General features: G+C 43.8%; 3 protein-coding genes across 5 annotated transcripts; 2 read left to right on the top strand and 1 right to left on the bottom strand.

Moving 5' to 3' along the window:
• Positions 1–247: 247 nt before the first annotated feature.
• Positions 248–3,250, top strand: LOC138615608 (mRNA decay activator protein ZFP36L1). Its single transcript, XM_069689356.1, has 2 exons — positions 248–385; positions 1,740–3,250. The coding sequence occupies exons 1-2, from the start codon at positions 332–334 to the stop codon at positions 2,985–2,987; spliced, it is 1,302 nt and encodes a 433-aa protein (XP_069545457.1). The 5' UTR covers positions 248–331; the 3' UTR covers positions 2,988–3,250.
• A 6,842-nt stretch (positions 3,251–10,092) lies between these two features.
• Positions 10,093–14,158, bottom strand: trappc6bl (trafficking protein particle complex subunit 6B, like). 2 transcript variants are annotated; one of them, XM_069689196.1, is made up of 7 exons: positions 13,926–14,155; positions 13,505–13,602; positions 13,271–13,338; positions 13,061–13,178; positions 12,751–12,834; positions 12,478–12,571; positions 10,093–12,257 (listed from the first exon to the last, which is right to left on the bottom strand). In XM_069689196.1, exons 1-7 carry the CDS (start codon positions 14,104–14,106, stop codon positions 12,226–12,228), a joined length of 675 nt encoding a protein of 224 aa, XP_069545297.1. In that variant the 5' UTR covers positions 14,107–14,155; the 3' UTR covers positions 10,093–12,225. The 2 variants fall into 2 exon arrangements, 1 of the variants encoding a protein (XP_069545297.1); XR_011310545.1 differs by lacking the exon at positions 10,093–12,257 and having other exon boundaries at positions 12,483–12,571; positions 12,684–12,834; positions 13,926–14,158.
• Positions 14,159–14,231: 73 nt separating this feature from the next.
• On the top strand, positions 14,232–17,328 carry bloc1s3 (biogenesis of lysosomal organelles complex-1, subunit 3). Of its 2 annotated transcripts, none has more exons than XM_069689222.1 (5): positions 14,232–14,249; positions 14,564–14,679; positions 14,858–15,050; positions 15,831–15,931; positions 16,208–17,328. In XM_069689222.1, the coding sequence occupies exons 2-5, from the start codon at positions 14,566–14,568 to the stop codon at positions 16,391–16,393; spliced, it is 594 nt and encodes a 197-aa protein (XP_069545323.1). In that variant the 5' UTR covers positions 14,232–14,249; positions 14,564–14,565; the 3' UTR covers positions 16,394–17,328. The 2 variants fall into 2 exon arrangements, with proteins under 2 accessions (XP_069545323.1, XP_069545314.1); XM_069689213.1 differs by lacking the exon at positions 14,232–14,249 and adding an exon at positions 14,301–14,361.
• Positions 17,329–18,883: the final 1,555 nt, after the last annotated feature.

The raw sequence follows: 18,883 nt of genomic DNA, 5'->3' as shown, positions 1-18,883 counted from the left end.
TAATTTTTTATTATTTATTTATTTTTATCGCAAGGCCTAATTCTTATGTTTGTCTGGACAGGATTAAAAGTTTTCATCTGTCTGCAGCCCCCCCCCCCCTTCACGCAGCTTTGGGGCTGCTGCTGCTGAAAACAAGTTTTGTCGGGCCCGAGTGGGCGTGGCTAACAGCAGAGTGAGGTTTTAAATCCACACGTGGTCCTGGTCTTGGGCTTGTTTAGCACCGCGTTCACAACCAGAAACTTCTGAGCGACTCATGCCAGCGGACTGCCCACGTCTATCGCCGCCGGGGCAGACGGGATCGGACGAAAAAGCTTTTGATTAACTCAGCGAAATGCCATCTTACCCCCTGAACCAGTTCGCTGACCTGGAAGAAATGATGTGCAAGGTAAAAAAAAAAAAAAAAAAAAAAAAAAAAAAAAGCGCAAAGAAAGTTGAAGCGGGTGGAGGAGGGAGGGGAGGAGGGGAGGGTGGTGGTGGTGGTGGTGGGGGGTTAACGTTAGCTTGTTAGCAACACCGCTAACTTCACCGTCTCGGGTCGCGGATCATGTCATCGTGCTGCATCAACAGATGCTTGGTCGACCTCCGGACTGGTTGTTTTTTGTTGTTTTTGGGGGTGTGTGTGTGTGTGTGTGTGTGTGTGTGTGTGTGTGTGTGTGTGTGTGGAGGATTTGAAAGTTGACCTGAAACTTAACTTGGGTCTCAAAGCAGGAGCGTTGTGGCAGCTGCTGTTTTCAGCTCATCTCGACACACAAGGCCCATTCAACTCACTCACTTCACTTCATTTGGTCTTCGGTCCAACTTCAGTTGTTTAACGTAGTTAAAGACACTTTTTTTTCTTTTTTTTTTTCGGTTAACAGACGGGAGAGAGAAGAAGAAGAAAAAAAAAGTTTTAAATAACGTCAACAAGTTGAATCAAAACAAGTTGGGGAGAGTCGGACGTCGCCGGTTAAAAGTGAAAAGTTAAAGCCTCTGGTTGGAGGATGTTCAGCTCGCTGGAGGAGCAGGTTGTGTTTTTAAGAATCGGCATTAAAATGTGCTGTTTATGCTGAACACCGACCTGCTCCAGCACGTCTTAGTTTAAAAAAAAACCCGAATCACACTTTTATTGGTCCAGAAATACGATACCGTGAAGATTTACACTCGTAAAACACTTTATATTTAAAGGATGCTGCCTTTGATCCTGCATCATAAAACATTCATATCTATGTCTGAAATTTCTCCTTTTTTTTTTTTACTATTATTATTATTATTGTAGCTGCTTATTAGGGGAGGGAATCACCAGAGACCCCACAAGAAGATATGATTGTGATTTAAACCATGTTGCTGCATATTGAATGTAATAACTTAACTTTCCATATAACATTTTTTTCAATTCCAATATTTGTGTCTGAAGGGAAACTGGGTCCGCATCCGTTTGAACTAATACTAAAGTTTTCTGTTTATTTCCGTTCAATCCTTTTTTTTTTTTTTTTATTGTTGCTAAATGGGATTCAGTCAAGCAGACGGACCGACACTCTGATTAATGTTGCTGACGAATGTATTCATTTTACATACAGAATCAAATCGCAATCCGACAATCGCATCCTTTTGACTGTTAAATTAACAGCACGACCGCTTGAATCGTTCCCCAGTTTTTAAGCGACGTATCAACAGATGGCTGTTTTATAAAAGTGTACAATCCGCTGTTGTAAATTGTATCGTCTAATGTTGTTGTCGTTGTCGTTTTGTTTCTTAAACAGCATCTAGTGAATCTCGACCTGAGGGAGCTGAACAGACCGCTACCGTCCCTCAGCCTGGCAATGAGAACACCGGGTTACATTAGTGAGCCCTGTAGAAACAACTCGCTCTCTCTCTCCTGCCTCCCCACCGAGCCTTCAGACAGTGTATTTCTGACCTCCGGCCAGTGGGGGCAGCAGTCAGAAAATCCTCTGCCCTCCCAGCTTGGCAATTCCACTAATGGGGAGAAGCCGGGCTTCCCTTACCAGCGCTCTGTCAGCATGGTAGAGACCAGCAGCCCCACGGGAGCAGGTCTCGGCTGGCTCGGTGCCGACGTAAAGATCTCCCAAAGTGACATCAGCCCCACTGCACTGAGCGCCAGCTCCTCCTCGTCCATCTCATCGGTTTCCACCTCCTCCTCCTCTTCCCGCTATAAAACTGAACTGTGTCGATCTTTCACTGAGAACGGCTTGTGCAAGTACGGTGGGAAGTGCCAGTTCGCCCACGGGCCAGACGAGTTGCGCGATCTTAACAGACATCCGAAGTATAAAACGGAGCCGTGTCGTACGTTTCACACCATCGGCTTCTGCCCCTACGGGATCCGATGTCACTTTGTGCACAACAACGAGGAAGAAAAGAATCACTCCTTCTCTCGTTCCTCCTCCTCAAACATTCCTCACCAGCCTCCTTCCTCCTCGCGCTCGCACAGGCCTCCTCTCCTCAGACAGAGTTTCAGTTTTTCGGGCTTTCCCTCGGCTCCTCAGCAGGCCCTCCAGCCCGCCTTCGCCGGCCACGCCGCGCCCGCCGCCGCCGCCGCCTCCTTCGCCCGCGCGTCGTCAGCCTCGCCGCCTTCCTGCGCCGACATCACCGACCTTCTCTCCCACGCCTTCCTGGAGATGGACTCCGCCTTCGAGGCCTCCCCCGCCCACCAGTACCAGCCCCCCGCGGGCCAGGCCGCCGCGGCTGATCCCCGGTCTCCGTTCCTGCCCTCCAGCGACTCTGGCTACTCTCCGTGCGGGCCGTCTCCGACTGGCTCCCCTTCCCTGAGGCAGAGTCCCAGCGCCGCCGGGGTCCTCTCGGGGCCACTGGGTGCCCGATCCCTGTCCTACACCTCTCTGTCGGACCAGGACCAGGACCAGGACCAGGACGGAAGCAGCTCCGCTAGCTCGCTCAGTGGCTCCGATTCCTGCGGCGGCGACAGCAACGGCAGGCGTCTGGCGGTATTCAGTCAGCTCTCTGTTCCCGAGGACGCTACCGGGTTCTGCCTTTAGGCCGCGGCGCGCTGCAACACAAACCGACACGTTTGCATACGTTTAGGCGCAGTATACGCAAAAGTCACATACCCACACTCGAGCACACATCGTGCTCACACACACACACACACACACACACACACACACACACACACACGCGCGCGCGCGACACCTATAAATGCACACTCCTCCCTGTCACGTTCCTCACATGAGTGTGGCATCAAACGAAACCAAGAACTGTGTGATGGACTCAAATCACTGAGATCCCCCCCCCCCCTCCCCCCTCCGTTAGATTTATGTGTTTCATAAGTCAAGCTGCACAGATGCTGAAAATACAGCACGTGTCGCCACCAGAACGAGAGCACATATCAAGATAGATGTTTAATAGTGCTTTATTATTATAATAAGCAGGATGCCGAGATGGAGAATAGTGACAAAGATATTGTAATCACAGTGTGACCTGTTGTTAAAGCCAGCCACACCTTTTCATCTATTAACTAACGTTAGCGTCTTGCGAATGATCTAAAGAATGTGACAAAGCCAAAGACACCCGTTTGCATCCCAATCTGTTCGATTATGGCGGGACGAGGACACGATGCGTTTCGGAGTTGTCGTTCCTTCCATTGAGTGTACACCACATTGTTTATAAGCTTGTGAAGTTGTTTGTTCCTCACAACTGGGCAGTCCGCGATGGTGTTGGATCACCGGTCTCGAACCCGAACGTTAACGTTAACGTTTTTTTTTTTTTTTTTTTTTTTTTTTTTTTTAAGAATGTGCCTGTAGTGTTACTGAACAGGCCGTGCCGCATTGTTGAACAGAGATTTTCTGGTTTGTTTGGAGAGATGTGAACAAGGCAGGGGTGAGATTTTTTTTTTTTTTTTTCTGTGTCGTCGTTTTTTTTTTTTTTTTTTAAGAAGAGTAAAGCTCACGTGAGCAGTGGCGTTGTGCTGTTTGTAAGGTTGCTGCACGTGTTGTTGTTGTTGTTGTTCTGGTTCTCGTGCATTATTGACAAACTGCCACCAGTGAAATGCACAATTACCAAACCTGAACTGCTCTACGGGAGGATGACAAGGGTCCGTGTTGGAATTAACAGAAAGTCGAGACTGCTGAGTTCAGGATATCTCTGGGTTAACCGGGATTTGGGGAATTTCATGGGCTTCGTGTCAAAGATGGACAAAACCCCAAATGAGATTCCATCACATTATTTAGTGTAATCTGACATGAGGTGAGCACAGCTTGAGTTGCGAGGCACTTGGCTCTGAGGTCAAGTTTAAAGTCAAGAGAATCTTTTTGTTGTTGTTGTTGTTGTTGTTTTTTTAAGAGGCCCGTCTTCATTTGTGGAGCTAAAGCGTCTTCAAGATGCTCTTTAACACGGCAACTTTCCAGCAGTGGGATTTATTTCCTCCCTTGTCCACCGGAGCGTAGTTGTATTTTTGATGAATTTTCGTGTCTTAGTGCGTCTCGCCTCACCTCGTTGCATCTTTCCTGTCATTCAGTATTAATTCCTCCCGTTACGGCTTTGTACTGTTATGAATGTGCGGCGTCCTGACCACATCCACGTGCACTGTGCTCCCAGGTCTGTTGCCTCACTGAGCTAGATCCAGCGTACGGTAGGGTTAGGGTACGTGTGCGTAGTGTTTTAGAAATGTTACCTGGCTGTTTTGTGTGTTCATGATGTAGTTGATTTAGAAGAGCAGCCACACTGTGCTGTTCCTTCCTTGTCTATTTAAAATTGCCTTTTCATCAACATGTTTGAGGCCTGTTTAGTGGTAAAGATGATAATCTTTAGTAAATTAATTTCTTTAATTTATTTTAACGTATTTATAGAGGACTTTGAGTTGTTACTGCTTGTATCAAGTTTAATATATTTTGGTTTCTTTTGCTTCTTTTGTACTGGAAATAAAGTTTTTGGGTTGTTTTTTTTAAACTGACTTTTTGGTTTTGTTTAATCCTCCGTAGGAGAAATGTACACAAGCATGTTTGAAACATCTTTTTTTGTTTTGCTACCTTGCATTAAATAGTGCAGAAGTTACGATAGCCATAGGTGTGTGTGCGCGTGTGTGTGTATATATATTATGATGACTGGTATATTTGCAACTGTTTGAGATTTTAGATGCAGGGTGCAGGAAGGAAGGAAGCAAACAGGAAACCGGTGAACTGTCATTTCTGCTTGTCATTCGAGAGCGCATCCCCCACGATGACCCTGATCTGTTGCGGTTAACTGTACGGACGCTCAGTGTGTAAAATGATTTTGCAAAAATGTGTAAAATGTCAGCTTTTCAAAAATGATGTCCAGTTATTAAGCTTTGTGACAGTGTTTCTAAACACTTCAATTCAGTTTTGGGCTTTTAAGTGTAGTTTTTAAGGCTGCGACATGGTTGAATTTTTTTGAACACAATAAAGTAACATTTAATCCTTTAGTTTAAGCTTGTAATCGTCACAGAGTGGGAGATTGTTTTCACTGGACAGCTGCGGGTGCACATGGGGATTTAAACACTTAGAAACTTTGATTTTCACCCAAAAGTTTAATTAGACAAGTGTGTTTCCTTCATATATATGTCTATGATTAAATTGCACTAGGGAGCAGAAAATGAATCACACTGTTTGATCTCGAGGTCGAGGAAGAATGTGTAAGCACTGCTAATGATTGCCTCATTAGTCAGTAAAAATCTTGATACTTCAGCTTTTTTTTTTTCCTCCAAGTCTCCTGATTAAAAGCAGCAGGAAGCTGTATGAATAATTTGGTAAATGCAAACCATTAAAATGTCACTGCAGGCTGAAGTGAAGTCTTAAAGGTTAGAAATAAGAAATGCACTCAGTTCCACACTGTAAAAGTTCAGGTGCAATTTAGCATTTTCTGACTGTAAATTTGTGAATCAAACTGATTTAAGCAAGTTTGTCCCGTCATGCCCGTCCCAGCGACTGTGCTATAGGAGGGGTGTGTGTGTGTGTGTGTGTGTGTGTGTGTCACTAAGATTTCATGTAGAGATAAGAAGTCTTTTGTTTGGGGTTTAATCTTACCGATCCTGGGTACCCACTCTGTTCCTTTCTCCCTCACTGCCTTCGCTGATTCCATCCACCCTCCTTTTACTTTGCTCCTCGCCTTACAACCTAGTTTAGTTTACAAACTATATTTATTCAGTGAACATCTGTTATCTCTGATGCCACATTCAGCAAAACTTTTGTCTTCACCAAATCAAAAAAATCAAAAACAGGAAAACTGCCTGCCCTGAAAGACAAATGTGAATGATTAAAATGAGAGGGCAGGGCTTTCAAATGCATCCTCATGGCTGACCCTCCAGGGGACGGACCGCACGCACACACACACACACACACACACACACACACACACACACACACACACACACACACACGGCCTATTATCTTGTCACTGTTAACATGAGATGGGCTGGCTGTCTGGGAGTGATTAGTGGCCATGAAGCGGTTAAAGACAAGTGTGTGCTCGTACACTTTCTGTGTGTGTGTGTGTGTGTGTGTGTGTGTGTGTGTGTGTGTGTGTGTGTGCGCGCGCGCGCGTGCGCAGCATTGTGTCCTACAGACATTCTCCCACACCCTTGCCCTGTGGGACATAGGAAAGGCAGGCAGATGGCTGTATTCAGGTCCACTGCGGGTCAACATATGGCCCTGGGAGACGAGGTTTGTGCTTATGTGTGTGCGTGAGAGAGAGCATCTCACTTCCTATGCATGACTGGAGGAAGCTGAAGGAGTTTGCGAGAAGGGAAGAAAAAAAAAAAAAGAAAAGCTAACCACAGGAGAAGAAAACATGCGGTTAATAAGAAGTTGAGATAAAGGAGGACAGTTTGAGAAGGTGAAAGTGGGCGTCATCCTGCGAGATCATGAATATTAAGTATAGCAACCTGGTTGTATTGAGATTAGTCAGATTGCTCTGAAGCCTGCCTTTTGAGTCAGTCAGACTTAGTGCTTTAGTTTATTATTATTTATGTAGTGTTTACTGCAGTTAATTTTTGAATAAAACACACAAGTGCAAAGAAAAGCTGGTCAGTATTGGTTGAGTTTTGTCAAAGCTTTTAAGATCGAACAGGATAATTCAACACAACAACGTTAACTTCTGCTGCGTCCAAATGGAGCTCGTGAGCTGGTGGTTACATCATGGGAAGTCGTGTGCCCCCACAGACTGGATATAAAAGTGGACTTAGCTTTCGAGTCTGAAAAGTGAGGCCAATGCAGAAGTGCCTTAAGCTGCAATACCACCGGGTGCCACTAGAGGTTGGCTCCAAAAGGTCTCCGGCTCCATAGACTCCCATTCAACTCGTCTCATAGAGTTCTCAGTCAATAAAATGTCTCCACCAGTTATCTCGGTGTTGTTAGTTAAAGTCGCTCCTCCTTATTAGTTTTCTTATCGTCCATCTGAAAATAATCCCATCATAATTAGAAAATTAGCCTGTTTGATTGACAGGCCTGTGGTGCAGTCAGGTATCAGTGGACGGGACGGAAAGTCAGATCCCCCTTCCCCCCTCCCCCCAGCAAGATCGCCAAAATCCGAACTCCAGGCTTCATAACGGACATTCACAAACCGATGGGTGACGTCACTGCTGGTTGCCGCTTGTGTGCACCCCATGCTTGGCATTCACGTGGTTAAGGCATAAAAACTGTTGCTAGGCGATGGCAACGTGGACGGCGTCTAGAAGCCACACGGGCTAACAAAATTTAGCAACCTAACAGGAGGGGTCAAATAATGCAGGAAATGCACTTAGTTCACTTAGTGGCCACATGGCAGGCCCTCGACCACATGCTGCATTTCTGCTGTGAGACTACAGAAAAGAGATTCACAACCTCGGGAGATAAAGACGGCAAACAAACTAGGCAGGCTAGGCTAATCAAGATCTGGCTATTTCAAGTGACGTCAAACCCACTTCTCAGAGCTCTTAAAAACCTCTCACTTCCCTGCTAGTGCGACAGGCGTTCTCCCACTCAGAGGTTGGAATTTTCCTCGTTTCCGAGTTGTTCGAGAACGCATGATAAGCGACGAATGATAAATCTTTACTATTTAGGGTACTTTTAAACCTGATTTTAGTATTTGTTTGTAATTCAGTGATTAATAGCAAACTGTCAGGGTTCAAACAACGATGGCAACGAGTGATTTTAACGTGTTTCTGCCCGTTACGAACCGGTCAGTTGCTTTCGGGAAACCTAACCCACATCAATTGTCTCTCTCAACTTCTCACACTACAAAAGACTTCAGCCGGTGTGTGTGGACAGTGCTACTGAATTGTAGCAAGTCATCAATTTGAGAGAGTGAATGCTGGTTTTCACCCGCACACCCCCAACACCTCCTTTCTTCCCTCCTCTAGCCCTTGAACAACCCCCTCCTCGCCCTCCCCCTCCACCCTCCCTCCCGCCCGCCCGCCATTCACCGCTCCCCTTTGTGAGTGGATTGGGTGACATTGTGATGCAGGGTAGAGCAGGAGGAAGGGGAGCGATGCCGTGTAGAGCAGCTCAAAACAGCTGTTGCTGAACTCTCACCTTCATCCGTCCTTGTTTTTTTTTTTTCTTGTTGTTTTTTTTTTACTGTGCAGAACCGGACGCCAGATTCCCTCCCTTCATACCATTTGAGGCATTTAGGTACACGTACAAAGAACTTCTCTCAACCTCAGTCTTTCCTCTCCTCACCACATCCTCTTCATTTGTCCTATTTCCGTACACTGCTACCCCTCTTTGCGCCCCCCCCCCCCCGACTCCTCCCAACCTCTAATAAACTTCTCTTTTCTACCTTTCATGTCCCTCCAGCCTCCTGTAGAGGCTCTTCATTCTCCACATCTCATTTTCCTCTCTCTCAATCTCCTCCTCCACCAACTTTCTACAATTCTACCCCCCTCCTGCTCTTTCTCTCTAATCCCACCTGATTCCCCCCCCCCCACCCTTCTTTCCAGAGAGGATTTGGCCTAAGTGTTTAATGGGTTGCAACAAATGGGCCAAAAGTGTGGGCTATAGTCAGGTGCTGCACATTTATGAGACGCCTAACTCAGTTTCTCTGACTGTTTTCTTCTTTCACAGCATTCCTACAATTGTATAAAAGGCCCAAACCACACATCTTGCTGTCACCTACGATGCACTATGCATATCAGCAGGGGTAGAGAGGCGGTGGCCCTATAAACAGGGATCTTATTTAACTTTTCTTGAACTCTTAAGCTCAAGTACTCTTGTCTTAGGGGGCCTCTATAAAGTAACAACATAACCCAGTTCCAGTTGAGTGCCTACTCAAAATTTAAGCCAATAGAGTTAAGAATATATTAAAAGGGTACTCCAGAAAAGTAGTATTGTAATTCCATGAAGTTTTGGGACTTTTTGAATTGTCAAAAAGTGATGCAACAGAAGTTGAGGTATCCTGAATTTTAGTCCCTCGAAAGGCTACAAAAACGCTTCCCCTCGTGCAACCAACAACAACTCTTTTATAGAACCCTCACGAACTCCATGCGACCAGTATGTGACGTACGCTCTTTGTAAATAATATGTCGTCTTCAAATGCAAACAAATATAACCCCAATGACATCCCCTGTGGGACTTTAGAAAGCCGCAGGAAGTCATTTTTATAAACATTTTTACAGGTCCATTAGAGCTTTCCATAATAAACCCTTAATGTGTAAAACTGCTGTGTAAAAGATGCAGTCCGTGTCATTCTCTTTAACTTCTTCCAGTTTCATCAGCCATTTAAGTTTATTTAAGAACATCTGCCTGTGTATCATCCGCTGTGTTGTAACAAGAAAGGACGTGTAGATTTACTTTAGTGTTACCTCAACTTTATGCGTGTAAGAGGAGATCTACGTTAGTTGGCTAGTCAGCAGATTTTTGTCCCAGACTGCCCTTTTATAAATAAATTCCACCCTCATTTTGTCATTAATGGTAAAAGCTGTCATATCAAATATTCAATGAAATACTGAGGCTTGAATTTCTCCTTGTACAGTGAAATGAAAACCATGTTGTATGACAGTAATGACTGTTGTCACAGCAGTAAGAGCAATTATGGAAATTAGCATCAACACCACCCCCAGGCCTGAGCCAGAGGCACGCTGAATGGATAATGTTTTATGTAAAGACCATTATTGTGTAAAACATTTACACCGGTGGCAGTGAAATACTGGGACACAGTAAGAGGGTACTTTATTGGAGCGGAGACAGAAATAAAACCAGAATGAGCTCTATAATCTATCAACTACTGCAATAATGTCAGTGTGGTGCCAGAACAAATATGGGAGCAAATCTGATGATGGTTTTCACTGACCTTGGCTGAACCTATTGTAAAAACTAGTTACAGTTTAGCTTGCTGGGACAAAAGCTTTGACACTGAACATCTCCGAAAAACACATAAAGAGGAGACCCTCTTAATACCGAGCTCATGATATGGATCAAAAAATAGAAAGCAATGTCAGTGATCTAAGCAGGAATGATGGGAGATGGAACATTGGGTTCTAGTGGACATTGGTTGTTATATACAAGAGTGAGAAAAAAGAGGAAAAAAGCAAAGTAGTTATAACTTAAGATTTCTATTCAATGTGCATTCTGTTCTTCGCTGTGATGGGAAAGTGTTGATTTAGTTTGTGTTACATGAGAATCTGGATTATTTTGTTAGAAAGGTAAGAAATGTGAAAACAGATTTTTTTTTTTAAGTATTTATTCAAACACTATAAATGGAAAATGGTGTGCAAAAGATATGCACACATCTTGTGTTTTCACAAATTATTACAAATAAAATTGGCTTTAAAGATGATTTAATTTACAAAACATCACTCGGGGTGTTTTATTTTTTATGGCACAGTAAACACAGATTTGTTCAGCTACAGGACCAAAGTGCTGCCAGATAAACACACACGGTAATTGCGGAGGATCAGTTTACTATGTTACTACAGAGACTTGAGAGAAAAAAGGTAGAACAGTCGCGGAGAGGCCGGATGAGTAATGATAGCTTTATGTCGCCCTCTAGTGGCAGAAGGAGGCAAAAGCTTTTACCAGAGAAGTACGTTTATGTTGTTGTGTTTTTTTCTTGCTCAGCCAACCTTGTTGGTTTTGTGTTCTTATTATTTCACTCAGAGAAATGTTTGGTTGAATAAATAACGCAAACAGCACATATTTACATCCTCACAGTTTTAAGACTCATTTTTTGTACATAGAAAGATGTCATTAATTAATGTAACCCAGAAATCCATATGAAATATTTTACAACACAGCTTGCAGCATACTGTATGCTGGGAAATCCCAATACTATATGTTTACATACAAATGCTGTACAAAGGAGAGAAAATTTACATCACGTGCAAAAAAATTCAAACCTGCGAACCCAGTTTTAGGGGTTGACTCTGAAATGTGTGATACCACCACAGGGAAACAGAGTCATGCACCAAGTCGGTATTATTCCACCTCACGTTTGGACAAAAAGCATTTGCATAACTTTGTTAAACTTAAATTCCTACACCGACGATTCCTCCTAGATTTGCATTTGGCCTTAAAATGAAATTCAACCACCATACAGGAAACACTCAAGCTCCTAAAGGCAATCTGCTCGAAGGCAGAGTTCAGCACCGGGAGCTGGATACAACTTCTCTGTGTCTGCAGAGAAATATGTAATGAATCTGATGTGCCAGCTGTTGCGTAGGCTCACTATTCGTCATCTGGAGCAGGTGATAGTCCTGAAATATCATCCAAAATGATGTCTTCTCCTCGATTTTAATGATCATCCTGCCTTTTGTTTTTACTTTTTTTTTTTTTTTTTCAATTATTTCCTTTTTAGCACTCAGTCCTATCATCTTGCAGACTAAACATTGCAACACATTACAAAGATGACACTGCATTGTGATTTACTATACATTCACATTACTGTATGCACAGCCACTGACAGTCAATACTTCGTCTCTAAGGCCAGGCCCGGTGAGGTCGCTCAGGGCCGCCCACTAATTATTCTGCTCAAATTAAAGTTGAAAATTTCATACATTATTCAGCTCAAATGAGCAGTGACCTCTTGAGTTCAAAATCAAGATGCAAAAGGAGGGAAAGAAATCGTATTTCTATTTTAGAACACTAAAAGTAAAAGGTGAGCTCTGCCGAACCCGTTTTTTTTTTGTTGTTGTTGTTTGCCCTGTCAGGCGTACCTGGTGCTCAGCAGACTCGGTGCACTTCTGTGTTCGAGTGCCTCTGTGGTTGCGACGCTCAGTGGGAGAGCGGGAAACTGCTCTTCTCTCTTTTGGCACTGTTCATCAGCACCGAGGCGGAAAAGACGATCAGGTCACAACTTCTGGATGACCACCTGAAACTTACCTGGCAGAAGAGAAAATGTAAGAAGAGGCGAACTGTTTAGCCCTGAACAAATGCGTCCAAAACGTAAATAATTACGAGGGTAACTTGTTCCACACGACCTTTCTGACACCTCACAAGTAACAATGGTTTGGCTGCTATCTGTAGCCCACCAGCATGCTACGCCACCTCACTCGTTCTCGTAGTCAAGAGGTTCATGGGTTGGTATTCTGATGACACTTACAGGATGGCATGATGGACACCTCCGCTGTCACCACACTTTCCAGACCGAGGTTACACAGAGCTCCTCTCACCACACCGCACGAAAAAGCAAGGTACTGAGAGAAAACACACACACACACACACAGAAGAATTAGCCTCCACTGCAATAAGAGGGGAGTTCGGGTTTTCTTTTGGCTGTGGCAAGATTTAAATCTCTTGAGCGCCTACTTCTATTCGATTTCCATGTAAAAGCAGCAGAAGTGCCCGTTAGTGTGTGTGAAACTGCGTTCTAAACCTTAGGAGCCTGATCCAGGTACTGTTTTCCACTGGAGAGCTGAGTCAGCAGAACAAACTTGTTGTCCTGCAGAACGTAGGTACCCTGCGGTGGGAAAGAAACGTGCATTTGTAACACGAGTAACAAACAACGATAACACATTGTAACCAGCGCCGGACGCGAGTTTATTTTCAGTACTTAAAATCACACTGGAGCTTTCCTACAATCGAAAGGGTCTTTGGACCTCGGGGACCACCAGGCACGTTTGATGTGCCTTAGAAATGAGATTGCCTGGCATTTTGTCGCTCTGCACTTTTTTTTTTATTTGTACCTGATGATTTGTCCTGAGGTTGTCGACCTGCCTCCGGAAAACCTTCGTCCAGAAGTCTTTACAGACAAACTTCATGATATCGAGCTCATCCTTAAAGCTGGGGGAGTCCTTGGTCAACCTGGAAAGGAGCAAACATCAGCCCAAACACTCACCATACCCGAGAGTGTGTGTGTGTGTGTGTGTGTGTGTGTGTGTGTGTGTGAGATCTACCTCTCAATGAGTCCTTGTCCTACCCTGAAGCCCATGCTCTCCAGGACAGAAATACAGATAGCTCTGTCCTGAAAAGAAGAGATGCAAGTCGTTAATTTAAACCAGTGAACACGAGTCTGCGTCGATGCTTCACTATTATAACGTAACGACGAGCTCAATGCTGGACCCTAAAACTTTTACTGGGAACCACAAAAGAAGAGCACAATAACAACATCGGCGGTTGCGTGGACGAACCTTGTTGTCCATTTCTCCTTTACTGGACTGCTGCTCCTTGTAAACGTGCGACACCATCTCCATGTGGAGGAATTCAAACAGAGCCTCGTCAGCCATTCCTGACAAAACACACAGAGAGGAGACATGAAGGCCAATTGCAACACCAAAACAAAAGCAGCGTCGACGAACCTGGTTCTCTGAGCCTCAAAATACGAAACCAGCAGGACGCGTGAAAACCGTGTTTAGCGTTAGCCGGCGACATCTTTAGCGCGTTTGTGTTGTTTGCTAAGCAACACGATTGAAGCCGTGACAGCTGGTTTGTCCTATTTCAGTATACGAAGGGAAGGGAGGAGGAGGAGGAGGGGAACAACGCATGTACGTCAACGATAGGCATCTTTAATGTGAATAAATCCAACGGAGTGAACCGTGAAATTGACCGTACCTGTCAAATGTTCAGCGCTCTGAAGCAGCCTGCCTCTGCGGGGACGCTGGATATCTACACCGGCGCGTTCTTTGAAGGGAAAAAAAACTACGCAGGCGGCGTTAGCGGGAGTTACCCACCTAAACCAGCTAACGCGGGGAGCCTGCCCGGATTGGCTTTTCGCCACGACAAACAAAGACATGCATGGACGTTATACGTTCAGCACCAACAACAAGGCTCTTGGCCGCCACCCTCCCTGAAACCTACCACACAAATTGCGCTAAACTTTGGCGTACGCCGACGGCAAGATACAAACACACTCCTGCTCGGGTGTCTTCCAATCGCGTAAGGAAACGTCATGTGTCACATGACATGATAGCTGAGATCGGATTGGCTGTTGGAGAGCACGCTATTTCCTTATTGCTCATGTGATTTGTATTTTGACACTACAGGGCAGGTTTGGCTCTTTTTGCGTCTATTTCGTTGCGTAAAACCACTATAAAGATTATGTTGTATGATATTCTCTCCCTAAATAAGATCAGTGTGACAGCAAAGCAGTTACTAATGTGTACTGTTATTTAAACAATATGAACTATCCAGTCGGTGAGTGAGTGTGGCTGACGACGTTTGGTTTTGCTTGGCTGTATGTGTTTGTGCAGGCATGTCGAGCAGATACCAGATCGTGGTGCAGGGCGAAGCGTCTGAAACGGACTCTGATGATGAAGTCTACATCACATCACTGTCTGCTCCCCAAATATCCTCGACCGGAGCTAAGGTAGTGTTGTAAGTCATGATGCTCTGTGTGTGTGTGTGTGTGTGTGTGTGTGTGTGTGTGTGTGTGTGTGTGTGTGTGTGTGTGTGTGTGTGTTTGAGAGTGATCTGGAAAGGAAGGGGTGTGTGTATAAACGTCAACCAATATCTCCACACTTGAATTTGTCCGTGGATGCTCTCAGGTTGCAGGGGAGGCGTCGGAAACAGACAGCGAGGGGGAGCCGCAGCCGGAGCCGGCTGGCCGAGCCTCTGCGGCGGGCCAGGAGAGCACTCCGATACTGAAGAGAGACCTGCCTCCTCTTATTGTTGTCAGAGACCACCCGGATATGCAGTCCATAGTGGAAGACAGGCCAAGCCCCTCACACAGGCCACACGGTGAGGACTGCTGGCAGTACTCGTTCAATAAGGAGAGGTCATTGGGAGCGAACATCCATTTATTGGAGTAATGACAGATGTATTACACATTTTTGGCAATTACGCATCACTGATGAGAGGCCATTTAGATAGACTGATTTCCCTAATGGATGTTGGAGATGGGGGGAGGACAACCCAGAAAACCAGACGGAGCAGGAGGAGTTTCCCATGGTATTAAAGGGAGAATATTGATGATATTTTAAGAACAGGGAGGAGAAATTGATTGCCTCAAAATCAAGGGCAGAAAGATCATAAGAAAAACATCGCGGTGACGAGATTATGGACGAGTGATTTGACAGCGAGGGAAAGCAGAAATGGCAAGGAAAAACAGAGCAGCAGGAAAAGCACATGTTCACCCACAGAGGAATGATTATAAAACGTGAGCGAAGAGATGAACTTGCGCGTAAGCTTCATTAATAGTTGATATTATTATTAGCCTACTGTAAACTCAAAGGTCCACCGACTTAGTTTGTTCTTACCTGCACTCAATTGCATGTCACAGTCTTTATCAGAGAGGATTATCTTATTCTTTGAATGAATGAAGCCGCCTCCATCGAGATTGCCACGCGGTCGACAGTTTTCAGAGAGCTTCTGAGTGACTCTTCGGTTCTGACTATTTCGTCACGCATGAAGGTCCGTAATGCGTCCACGGTTCAACAAAAATATAGTTGGCTGCTTTTTATCAAATGGGAATCTAAACAATGAAGTCACTCAACGTTCAGTATGTGTATCTGTGTGCAGGTGACACCCTCTTACAGCAGAAGCTGCAGGAGTCTAACAGCCGGCTGTATTCCGACGTGGGACAGACGCTACGGCAGGTTTACGGCAGCGCCAGCAGGGAGGTACGTTGGTGCGTTTTGACTCGGGGCGCTAAAACTAAACAAACTAATTGCGTCACAGCACGAGTGGTTTATTCTTTCTGGCACGACAACGAGGCCCCAGTATGCCTGTTGCTGGGAGTTTCGTACATCTGTATTTCATTGATAATGGCCCGCCGAGAAGAGTAATATGACAGAGATGACGACTAATAACAGCCATTGTTGGAGCTGATAACATTCGAAGCAGGTGTTCCGTCAGTAGGCTTTTGTTTCAATTGTGTGAATTTGTTTTTCTGAAAGGTGCGCAGTGCAACATCTCAGCTGAACGCGTCACAGAGTGCCATCATCAACGCGTCCCACAGCATCAGATTAATCCTGGACGACCTGAAGGCTGTGTCCGAGAAGATTGACATCATCACCAGCTGTCAAATACTGCCTGATATATGCATCGATAATCCAAATAATTGTACCGCTCCTGCACCTTAAATAAATACATTGATACACTTTAGACAGGACATGTTATGATGTTTTAACATCTGTGTGGGTATATTTTCATTGAGAGCAGGACTCACGCTGGACAAAATAGATTGTGAGCTTAACTTCTATATTTACAAACAATACCTATGCATGTAAATAGATGCGTATATTTAACAGTCACATACTAAATATGTATTTATCTGTCAGGTAATGCCTCTAAAGGAGTCAAGGAAAAACATGCACACTCTTCCTTCTCGTGTTTTGCAGTTTCCTCTCAGAGTTACACTTTTGCTTTACATTCTATATAGAAATTTACATTATCTATGTTTACTTGCAGTTCTTTGTAAATATTAACTCAGTATTGTCTGGACTGATTTTTATAAGGCATATCCTGTTCTATCTCTGCTTTCTTTGATCATCTGTGAAAGATCAAGGGTGTACTAGTTGTATAGCTTTCACATGCTATAATTCCAATTTTGGTTCATTTTGTTCCGTCTGTTAAAACTGTAAAATATATTAAATCTAATGATGTAAAGTGCCAAATATCTCTTACGGCTGATTCCTGTTCTAATCACATTTTTTTTTCTCCTCTCTTGACAGTCAGGAAGCTGTTGTGTTTTTTTTTTTTATGTCTCCAACAATGTAACTCCTAGAAGCCAAATGCCATGGTAGCTGCCCTGATGGCTCCCTGATGCTTTTAATGGAAGTAAATGTGGAGATAACCGAAACAGGTCTGAAGATTTTTTTTTATTATTATTATTTATTATAAATATAGATTTATTTTAACAAAATACTACACAAAACTGCATCAAACAAATGAGAACCATACATGCAGTATGAACATAATGGTCTGTCATTCTGTTGGTTTTTCAATTTTCAATACAATACAAGTGTAAACATACAAAACTGACTTAATCTGTAATCTGATACTAATATAGACACAATTTGCAAAAATGTTGTCATGTTTTTGAATTCACAGAAAATTAACAAACATACAGATCTGCTCAACATTGGTTAAATTTTGCCATCTCATAGAAAAGGACTTTAGCTTTAAGGTAATCTAATCACAGGTACAAACACAACTACAAACGTGATCTGTATAAGACTGAATAAAAAGCAACAATAACAATATCAGTAAATTCCACTCATATAACGGGTTATTAATCCTTCCATATGAATGGTTTGTAGAGATGTCAGACAGGGGTGGAGAGATACACCAACACCACTACCAGCAGGTTAAGAACTGCGGCAACAATTCCCACAAGGCCAAACATGTCCTCGGGGTCAACCTTGTATCTTGCCGATTTAGGAGGCACACTTACAGAGTCAGCTGCCTGAAAGAGACAAGTGTACAGTGTGTAGTCAGAATTACCTGCGCTTAAAGCAAGTTAGACTCACGACACAGTTCAGCCACCCGATGGCGCCATTGATTCAGATATTAAACCACTTACAAAACTTTCCTGTTTTTTTTTCTCTCCTATTCTATTCTATTCTATTCTATTCTATTCTATTCTATTCTATTCTATTCTATTCTATTCTATATTCTATAGCCACATATGCCAATACAAGGCATGCGGAATATATGAGGTAATATATGGGTTACATTTACTTCTGTTATATTAATCAATTCATGTGAAGGGTGTATTATACTGTATTTCTGATGTCTAATGTAATACAAAGTACAAGTTATATAATTCATAGACACATGATAGTAAGTTATTCTGTACTATTCTTTTCTATTCTATTCCATCATTTGCTGTAAGAGGCACATCTCCTCACATTTATGTTCCACATAGAGTAAGTATATGTAAAATAGAGTATGTGTGATTACTACTATAATCTATGTTATGCTTAGTTCATTTTTAATTACATCAATATGATCTATTCTATTCTGCCATTTGCACTTAAGGTGAAAATCTGCATACATTCTATTCATTCATTCTCTCTCTCACACACACACACACAACTACAAATCATCTTTGTAGTTTGGAGATTTGTACATTAAAGAAGAGGGATGTTTCCTCAGAAAAAAGTTTTTGTTAGATTTGTATAGCCTACTTTAATTTACCTCCGTGGAGTTTCTCTTTCGTCTGTCATCCCTCGGTTCCAGTGTTGGCTCCATTTGCCACCTTTCAAACTCAAAGAGAAATCAAAACTACTTCAATTCCGTTCAGTTCTAAAGCAAATAGATCCAAATATCCACAGTGGTGATGACTGGCAGGACTGTGTGCAACACTGGTTGCTTTTGGAGTAAAAGTCCTCTGTCTGTATCCTCTTCCTCCCCGGGCTCCGGAGACTCACAGCAGGTCTGTAATAAAAGACAGAATAAAGGGCAGCAGTTTTCTTTTGTTGTGCATCTAACTGTACAGACCTATTGAGTCACGTAAGGCCAAGAAGCCGCTCAGCTGCCCAGACACAATTTTCGGTGTCAGGCATGGCCGTAAGCAGCCGCGGGACTTACTGGTGTTGCGACACCCGCACTTTCACGGTACACTTAAT

Source organism: Brachyistius frenatus, unplaced genomic scaffold (assembly GCF_029030835.1).
Source record: "Brachyistius frenatus isolate BFR_SWC_R1_liver_20210118 unplaced genomic scaffold, ASM2903083v1 Contig_1, whole genome shotgun sequence".
Classification (NCBI taxonomy): Eukaryota; Metazoa; Chordata; class Actinopteri; family Embiotocidae; genus Brachyistius; species Brachyistius frenatus.
This window is presented reverse-complemented; position numbering and strand designations above follow the sequence as displayed.